At 40.6% G+C, this 9815-nt stretch overlaps 1 protein-coding gene across 2 annotated transcripts; it reads left to right on the forward strand.

The window, feature by feature from the left end:
* The first annotated feature begins 535 nt into the window (after positions 1–535).
* LOC131152563 (scarecrow-like protein 32) lies at positions 536–3151 on the forward strand. 2 transcript variants are annotated; one of them, XM_058104342.1, is made up of 2 exons: positions 536–898; positions 1111–2625. In XM_058104342.1, the coding sequence occupies exon 2, from the start codon at positions 1181–1183 to the stop codon at positions 2390–2392; it is 1212 nt and encodes a 403-aa protein (XP_057960325.1). In that variant the 5' UTR covers positions 536–898; positions 1111–1180; the 3' UTR covers positions 2393–2625. The 2 variants fall into 2 exon arrangements, with proteins under 2 accessions (XP_057960325.1, XP_057960324.1); XM_058104341.1 differs by adding an exon at positions 2670–3151 and having other exon boundaries at positions 539–2380.
* Positions 3152–9815: the final 6664 nt, after the last annotated feature.

Below are 9815 nucleotides of genomic sequence, written 5' to 3' on the forward strand. Positions count from 1 at the left end.
TCAGCGGTAAGGGCCCTCTCTCTCTCTCTCTCTCTCTCTCTCTCCATAGAGGATATTTTATGTACAAGGTATTCCCACTATAACTCGAGAAAGAAAAACCTAGTGGAACTTTGGACAATGACGTGAGTTTGATTATCCAAGGAAAAGCTTTAACTAGACATTTAGTTGTTACTAAATATTATGTTCTCCGAACGTCAATTTCTAAAGCTTTAATTAAGTTGATTCAACCAAAATAAAACCCTAAAAGAAACCAGAGAATCAAAAGAACATGAAATGATTTGATCATCATATGCACAAACACATCCACAAATATCATGGATCAAGCACTGCAGACAGGCTCTCAAAAACAGGCCAGGCCCGTGAGGGAGCCAAGCCTAACTGCCTCCAATATCTTCCTCATTACATGACAAAATCCCAACTCCCACATCCAGCCAACTCTCTGGCCGGCTCCCCCACATGCTCCCAAAATCCCACAGACCCCCCTTTCTCACTCCTCTCCTCTATAACTCTCTCTCTACCCATAGCTGCTCAGAAGCACAGCAGAAGAAAGAGACCCCAATTGAGGAATTAAGCCATTTTGTATGCATGAAAAGGTTGAAGTGTCGCTGCCTCTGCAGCCTACAGTCCCCCATTGCACTCCCTCTTCCCACTGAAAAAGCTTAGAATAGGTCCCTTTTGACGAATTTGACTCCAGCCAGGCCTTTTTTTTGGGATGTGAGATTTTCATTTTCCCCCTTCCATCTCCTCAGTGATCAGTCCCTTTTCTCCCCATGGGAATTCAAGAACCCTAAATCCCCAGAAATGAAAAAGCTGATCTGTCTCTTTTCTTGATTCAGAATTTTTTCCCCAACAGTACCTACTGGATTCGCCTCTCTACTGGGTCGTTTCCCAACGCCAGGTACCACTCCTAGTCTCGTCTCTTTCTCTTTTAATTTCCTTTTCCTTCTCCTCCTCATCATCATCATCATCATCATCGATTTCAATTTCCCACTCCCATTGAGATTTGCTCTTAATTTCTTTCTGATCTCAAATGATGCAATTCTCTGAAACTTCACTGCACCAAATAACGCCATTGATGTCGAATCCCGCCATGAACAAAAACCAAATCAGTTCTAGCAGAGCTTGGCCTGGTTTTCCCACATCGTCCAAGGCCTTGGGGAGCTTCGGCGACGCCAATGGTATGGAACAGTTACTCTTACACTGCGCGGACGCCATCGAAAGCAACGACGCCACTCTCGCCCAGCAAATCTTGTGGGTCCTCAATAACATCGCTACGCCCGACGGCGATTCCAACCAGCGCCTCACCTGCGCCTTCCTCCGCGCCCTCGTCGCCTGCGCCGCCCAGCGCGGCACCTGCAAAATGATTACCGCCGCCATGGCCAACGCCTACACCACCTTCTCCTTCTCCCCCCACAGATTCTCCATCATCGAGCTCGCCGCCTACGTCGACCTCACCCCCTGGCACCGCTTCGGGTTCACCGCCGCCAACGCCGCCATTCTAAACGCCGTGGAAGGCTTCTCCGCCGTCCACATAATCGATCTCAGCTCCACCCATTGCATGCAAATCCCCACTCTGATCGACGCCATCGCGAACCGCCCCGAAGGGCCTCCCCTGATAAGACTAACCGTCGCAGGCGTCGCGGGCGCCGCCGGCGCCGACGAAGCCGTCCCTCCCCTGCTCGACCTCTCCTACGAGGAATTGGGGTCGAGGCTGGTAAACTTCGCGAGGTCGCGAAACGTGACGATGGAGTTTCAGGTGATTCCGTCGAGTTCTTCAAATGGGTTCTCCTCTCTAATCGATCATCTCCGAATCGAACATCTGGTATACGACGACAACGAGGCTCTGGTCATAAACTGTCACATGATGCTTCACTGCATTCCAGAACAGATCAACATAAGCCCCAATCTCTGTCCTCCTCCTCCTTCATCGCCGCCGCGGACGGTGTTTCTGGAGGGGGTTCGGAGCTTAGAGCCGAGAATTATGGTGGTGGTGGACGAAGATGTGGACTTCACCTCTAACAATTTGATGGGCAGATTAAGGGCGGCGTATAATTACATGTGGATACCCTATGACACAGTGGAGACGTTTCCGGGGAGGGGGAGGAAGCAGAGGCAGTGGTACGAGGCGGACGTGGGGTGGAAGATAGAGAATGTGGTGGCTCAGGGGGGGTGGCGGAGAGTGGAGCGGCAGGAGCCGAGGCAGCGGTGGGTGGAGAGGATGACGGGGGCGGGGTTTGGGAGCCTGGGGTTTGGGGAAGAAGGAGTGTCGGAGGTGAAGAGCATGCTGGATGAGCACGCTGCAGGGTGGGGATTGAAGAAGGAGGAAGACGATCTTGTGCTCACCTGGAAAGGACACAATGTGGTGTTCGCCACTGCTTGGGTGCCTGCTTGATTCATTCATTATTATTTTATTTAATCTTTTTACTTGTTCAAAAGAATAATCTCTGATATTCCTCATCATTATCAGTCTGCATCTTCGACTTCTTCAATTCTGCTTCTTTATTTTTCTGTACTAATTTCTTCTGTTCTTTAAAATCTCTGCTTCATGCTCAGATTAGATCAGAGACTTTCACCAATAATTATATATATGCAGAGCCTTATACCAATAATTAATTAATTAATTAATTATCATGAATTCAAATAGTTTAATGGCTTTTTTTTTCCCCCAGAAAATATGCCCTGTGACCCAAAATGAACAGCTCTCTGCGCCCAGTCCCTGTTTCAGACTAACATTCCAACATTCAGCCTTGAATCTCTCTCTCTCTCTCTCTCCCGTGCTGCTTTGCCTTTATCTCTTGTGGGGGCGCACGTGCTGACAGTTTGGGCCTGGAAGATATGGTCATCGAAGGAGCAGGAGGGCCGTCAAACTGATTTGGCCGATGGACCCTACTACTTCTTTGCCGGCCCAGCTCGGCAACTCAGGCAGCATACGGCCACATACACCCTGTTCAAGCCGTTAGATTTTGAATCTAACGGTCATCAACGGTGTGAAGATGTTTTACACCAATAGAGTCAAAATAAAAGATTATGTAAAATATGACAAAAAAATATGATTTATTTTATTTTCCCATTTTAGTTAACATGTAATAAAATTGATAGTTACAAAATAAACCACATTAATAATGATGAGCTATAAAGTTGTTTGGAACTATACTCACATTTTGGTTATGACTTCTTTTCTCTTTATAGGGAGTAAATGACTATCGTACTTTACACCCTCAACTCAATACCATAAGGAAACCTCGAAAAATGAAAAATCATAATTTTTGTTGCCCTCTTAAAAGGAAAAAAATAACGTTATTTTGTCGAAATTTATGTCTTGAAAAATCCAAGTGTATCTCTTTGATCATGTGTTCAGCATCTTTGTCGCTTTTAATGGTGTTTTCTCAAATGGAGAAAAAATCCATCCAATTAAAATCATCGAGATGTCAAGATGCTATATAAAGTGGACCTCATGTCCAACGATCTTAACTTTTTACTCGTTAAAAAATAATAATATTTTATTGAAACGAACCTTGATTGGAGAATGTAGCCGCTACTCTTCACCCTCCCACTTGGCTCTATCGCCATTGTCGATTATCTGCTCCTCCCATAGACAAGCCCATCCTCGACACTAAGTCTATAATGACTGACCAACTCATCTTTACTACCACCGCCATTAGTCACCTTCCTCTCGAGATGGTTCCATCCTCAACAACACTCTCACTTGGGATATGCAACAACCACTATTGTCCGTAACAGCATAAGAAACATTTATGTGTTGGAGATGTTGAAAAAGTAAGCCACATAGGTGAGTAACTTTGCCCCATTGCCGCTTGACACCTGAGACTTCAAGAACTCTTGCTTGCAGAAGTTGTTAAAGAGCAAACACTTTTATTTCGAATCCTTCGATGCTACCTACTTCTCCATACTACCACCTTGGCGACCACCCTCCTTTACAGTATTGTTGCTTTTTAGTCTACTAAATAATAATAATAATAATAATAATAATAATAATAAAATATTATTATTATTATTATTATGGCAAGCTTGAGCTGTGGGAATTAATGATGTGGGTGGAGCAATCATATTCATTTAGGTAATTTTAGGATAAGGAAAACTGAAATGAGACATAACAATATAATTGATATTTAAAGAACAAATTGTGGGCCCTTAATGTGACATTTTTATTCAAATCAATTTTATGCTTTAAAGCACAAAAGTAGGGCTCTGGCTCATTGACATGCTGGTAGGGTTGGAACTTGGAAATATATGATAGGAAGGGAAAGGCCTAATTTAACTTGTCAAAAAACAAAGATAGACAGAAAACTCTCTTTTAATCTTATAGGGCCCACTGTGACCCCCACAAAGCATATGAATATCACCATACGGTGCAATTTAAATAAAGGGTCATACATTTACGTGGTATTTATTTACTTTTTATATAAATAAATAATGCTAATCTCGTTACCTAATCCTATTAAAAATATTTCACCCATTTTATAATTTGGGCTACATTATTAAAGATTTAAATGATTTATTTTGTAAAATTTAATTACACAAACTTTTGTTATCAATTTTTTGAATAACAATAAAAACTTGCAATAAGAGAAGATCGATATTGTAACGCTTCAGAAAATAATATGTATGGAAATGATCTAAAAATTAAAATAAAAGAATTTAATTAAATAAAAAATTAATTAAAATATTATATATATATATATATATATATATATATACACTATTCCTTTCCTCAAGAATCAGAAAGGTGATTTCAATAGCCCCCACCCCCCTTTCTCGCCACTCTCTCTCCTCCATCCATCTCTCTCTCTCTCTCTCTCTAGATTTCTCGGTTGTCTCTCGGTCAAATCAAAAAACGAACACTACTATGGGGTCCTAGCGACAATCCTTAACAAGTTAATCGGAGTGGGATCGTCATTTAGGGATCCTAAGCACCTCTCTATAACTAAGGTAAGGGGAATAGATTATCTCAATTATTTTCAAAATTAAACTGATTAAATTGATAATTTGGATACCGAAAAACTATATATGATTTTTCTGAATTATTTAGACATATGAAAACGATGATTTTTGGTTATTATATATGGTTTTTTGAATAATCAGGCATATGAAAATGATAGTTTTGGGTTATTATATATAAATGTGTATGTTGTGAATGATTTTCTGAATGAATTAAATGGTTGAAACAAGTGGTTTTGGTTTATTAAAGCATGATATATTTTCTATAGGTGTTATTATATATAAATGTGTATGTTGTGAATGATTTTCTGAATGAATTAAATGGTTGAAACAAGTGGTTTTGGTTTATTAAAGCATGATATATTTTCTATAGGCAGTTTATTAAAGTATGGTTTATTACTCAAATCGTGTGGCATGAGAATGATTATCTTTATTGCATAAATGAACCTATTGAAATATGTTTATGGTTTTATGATAAGTTTTTCTGGAACTATTGAGAATAATACGAAATCTGTGAAAATGACGGCTTTACACTGAGTTATGATATGCCGGTTTTATACCGAGATAGGAAATGGTAGATTTTACATAAATTGATGAAAATGAGATCAAGTTATTGATTTATTACTTAAAATGCAATATATGGATTAAGTATCCTGTGTGCCGAATGTAATGAAAGCACGGTACCGTAGCTATAGAAAGGAAGTATAGTGCAACAACACTGATGTGATAGTGTTGGTATGGAATGGTAGATTGGGGTTGAGTGGAGCTCCTCTTGAAGGGCATTCCAAGAGACCCCTCTTGAAGGATTTTCCGGGATAGGGTAGGCAAATCGTACTGGTAGACAGGACTATATTGACTTAGCACTGGTCGGTCGGCCTGATACTAAGCCTAGCCTTTGGGCCGCACAACCCCTCATGGGGGTCAAACATGTCAATAACCTAATAAGGAAGGTACTTCTATGCAGATATGTGAATTAATATATAAAATGAACTACATTGAGACAGATTTATGAAATAAAGGAAAGTTAAGTATTTTAAATATAGGCGTGAGTTACAGTTTATTTATGTAGTTTTCTTTAAAGTGAAATTAACGGTTATATTATGTCTACACTAAAAACTCATGCTAGCCACACAATGATGATAATCTATTCCGTCTTACTGAAAAGTGTCTCACCCCATTATACAACTCATTTTTCAGGACCTTTTGGTGATCGAGCTTAGCAAGCTCTATGGCAGGGTGATAATATAGCATAGGGTGAGTGGCTGTAGAACTCAGATGTATTATGTTATGTTTTAATTTCCCGATTATGTAATATAAGAGAAATATCTACACTATCCAGTTTTCAATTATTGTGTAATTATTATAGAACAAATATTTAGAAGTAATTTGGGATCTTGTTCTTTGACTCATGTATATAAATACACCCTTGTAATGTAAAATAATGAATATAGAAAAATTTATTTCTCAAATTTAACATGGTATCAGAGTCTAACTGTGCCGCTATCGCAACCCTAATCTTTTCCTCTTTCTAAGCCATTGCCGCCTCCTCAGTTCTAACTCTCCCTCTGTTTCTCCGGTGTTCCCTTCCAGTTCACCATTTCTAGTGACCTCTATCTGCTCTTAGTCTCTCTTAGTTCTTCGTCGTTAGCGTCTCTCCCTCACTCTCTGGCGGCTCTCGAGTTCTCAACTCTTCGTTTTGGCTCACCAGTTCTTAGTTCTGGTTGTGTTCTCCGACGCTCTGCTCGTTTTGCTATTTGTTTTCTGACGGCAACTCTACCGCTCTCTCTTTGTTTCTCAGCTTCCAGTGTTCACTCAGGCTCATTCGTTGTTCGCTCAACCTCTCCGGCAGTCTCTCGTCAACTCTCAACTTTCAATCGTCATCTTTGTCATTGGTGAGAGCAATAACAACGTTACACCGTTGGTTCGTCTCTCTCAATCTCTCGTTTGTTCTCAATTCTCGGTGCCTTCTATATTCTTCGGCCATCCCGAAGTGCGCCGTTCATCTTCTCCAACAGTTCTCCAGCGTCTCCATTTTTTCGGCGATCTGTATGCTCTCTGTTTTTTTTCCCGGTTGTTTTGCAGTTTCTCAACATCTTAGTTTGTCCTCACATCTTTCTGTTTGGTTCTCCTGTCTTCTCTGAAAGTATTCTTCAGCTGGTGCATCTCCGGCATTCGCGCTCGATTCGGTGTCAGTTCTCAGTCCCGGCTGGTGCATCTCTAGCGCTCCCTTAGTTTTTCCCGTCGTCTCGGCTAGTTTTCTCCAATATCGCTGGTGCTCGCAGTAGTTTCTTTGGAGCTCTGTTATCTTTTATGACGTGTTTTAGACTAGCATGCACGTAGTCCTCTCTCGGTTGCATCTCTATTTTCCAACATCTTTCCATAGTTCTCTCTTGGCTCTCTCGCGTAGTAGTCGCCGACATCATCGCTCCAATCATCACCTCTAGGCGTCTTAGTTCATCTTAGTCTCCAGCGACTTATGGATAGTCTCTGGCCAGACTTGCCCTCTTCGGCCTCATCTCAGTGCACCGTTCTTCCTCCGGTGTCGTAACTGTTCGCCGGCATTTTCAGATTAAGAAATCCCTGAATTTGCCTTTCAGTTCTTATGACGAGGTTATCAAATCGAAGGTTTATATTTTTTTTGGCCATCGCAAAGATCGTATTTGGCCTGATTCGGCAGTTTGATTCATCTGAAGTGTTCTGACATTATGTCCAATATCACATCCAGTTCTTCAATGGCTGCAAATACTGTCACAGGTTCTTCAACTTCTTCTGAGATTGTCGTCCCTTGTCTCACCAACAAACAATACTGTCAACTCTTGGATCTTTTATCGCCCTCGAACACCAACTCTGCCAACTTTGCTGGTAACCTTGCTTCTTGTCATTCTGCTTCTTTTTCTAATACTGAATGGATTGTTGATTCAAGTGCCTCCGATCATATGACTTCCAATTTGTATTCTCTTGATAATATTCAACTTCTTAATCAACTATACCCTTTTAAACTTCCAAATGGTGACATTGTTCCTATAACTCATACCGGCACTGTGCGTTTTTCTCCTAATTTCTCTATTTCTAATGCTCTTTATGTGCCTTTATTTAAATTTAATTTATTGTCCATCAACAAACTTTTCACTGATCTCAATTGTGTTGCTATATTTTTTCTTAACTTTTTTTGTTTTTCACGACCGATCAAGGAGGAGGCTAATTAGAATAGGTGAAGTACGGGATGGGATTTAGCACTATAAACATCCCTCCGCCTCAATTTTCCACTCTCAGCGTGTTTCTGGCACTACTCTTTGGCATCAATGTCTTGGTCACCCTTCTATTTCATGCATTCCGAAAACTTTAAATATTTTTTGTTCTCATTTGCCTTGTGATGTTTGTTTTAGAGCAAAACACACTTGTTTACCTTTTCCTTTGACTACAAATAAGAGCATATTTTGTTTTAATTGAATTTATAGTGATATATGAGGTGGTTATCCTACAGCTTCACTTTATAGTGCACATTATTTTTTACAATCGTGGATGACTACTCGCATGCTACATGGGTCTATCTTATGCGCATGAAATCTGATACTTTCATTTGCCATAAAAATTTTTGCCCCATGATTCAAAATCACTTCGATTACACTATTAAGCACGTGCGCACTGATAATGGTAGAGAATTTCTATCCACTCCGCTTCAAACTTTTTTCTATGACAAAGGCATTTTTCACGAGCGCAGATGTGTGGATACACCTCAATAGAATGGTGTTGCCGAGTGTAAACATCGTCATCTTCTTAATGTGGCTCGGTGTTTACGTTTTCAAGCTAATCTTCCCATCTCTTTTGGGGGTGAATGCATTCTCACAGCCACCTATTTAATTAACTGCACTTCTTCACCCAACTTCAATCATAAGTCCCCTTATGAACTTCTTTTTCAGAAACCATCATTGTATGCACACTTGCGAGTGTTTGGGTGCTTGTGCTATGCCCAAACCACTCGCCAATGTTGCGATAAATTCTCTTCTCATGCTCTTCAATGTGTTTTCTTGGGTTATCCTTCTCATCATAAGGCTTATCGTGTATACGATCTTGAAAACAAAAAAAAATTCATCTCCCGTGATGTCACTTTAGAAGAAAATGTTTTTCCTTATCATCTCATACCCTCCAACTCCTACATTTTCTACAATCCTTCCCTTTCACATTCCTCATATACACCCTTCCTACACTTTACCTACCCAATCAACCACACCCACCCCTAGCCTCTTATCTCTCCCTCCTTCTCCCTTAGTATCCTCATCGATACCCTCACCCTCACCCCCTCCACCCACCTCTTCACGGCCCAAATGGGTTGTCACTCATCCCTCTTACTTGGATGATTATATTTGCCCTATTTTACCAAAGTCCTCCACGACTTCACAAGTTTCAAGATCTTCCTCAGGTATGGTTCATTGTCTCTCCTTTTTTTTAATCTTATCATCGTTTTTCTAATTAACATTTGACTTTTCATTCTATTATGTCCCAACATCCCGAACTCACCTCATATTCTCAAGCTGTACTACATCTGTATTGGCGTGATGTCATGGCTTCTGAAATCTAAGCCTTAGAAGCCAATCATATATAGGTTCTTCAACACCTTCCACCTAGAAAAAAAAAAACCAATTAGATGTAAATGGGTGCTCAAAACAAAAATTCAGGCCGATGGATCGATAGAGCGACTCAAAGTTTGCTTGGTGGCCAATGGCTACACTCAGGTAGAAGATTTGGATTATCATGACACTTTTGCTCTTGTTGCTAAACTAGTTACTGTTAGGTGTGTTCTTGCAGTGGATGCAACTCGAAATTGGTATCTCCTTTAATTGGATGCCAACAACACT

The sequence above is a fragment of the Malania oleifera genome, chromosome 1 (assembly GCF_029873635.1).
Source record: "Malania oleifera isolate guangnan ecotype guangnan chromosome 1, ASM2987363v1, whole genome shotgun sequence".
NCBI lineage: Eukaryota > Viridiplantae > Streptophyta > Magnoliopsida > Santalales > Ximeniaceae > Malania > Malania oleifera.

Excerpts from the sequence above, each read along its gene's own strand:
- LOC131152563 (XM_058104341.1), top strand. The coding sequence starts at position 1,031 with ATGATGCAATTCTCTGAAACTTCACTGCACCAAATAACGCCATTGATG. Across the intron at positions 2,381-2,669 it reads TGGTGTTCGCCACTGCTTGG|AAAATATGCCCTGTGACCCA; the intron begins GTGCCTGCTTGA and ends TTTTTCCCCCAG.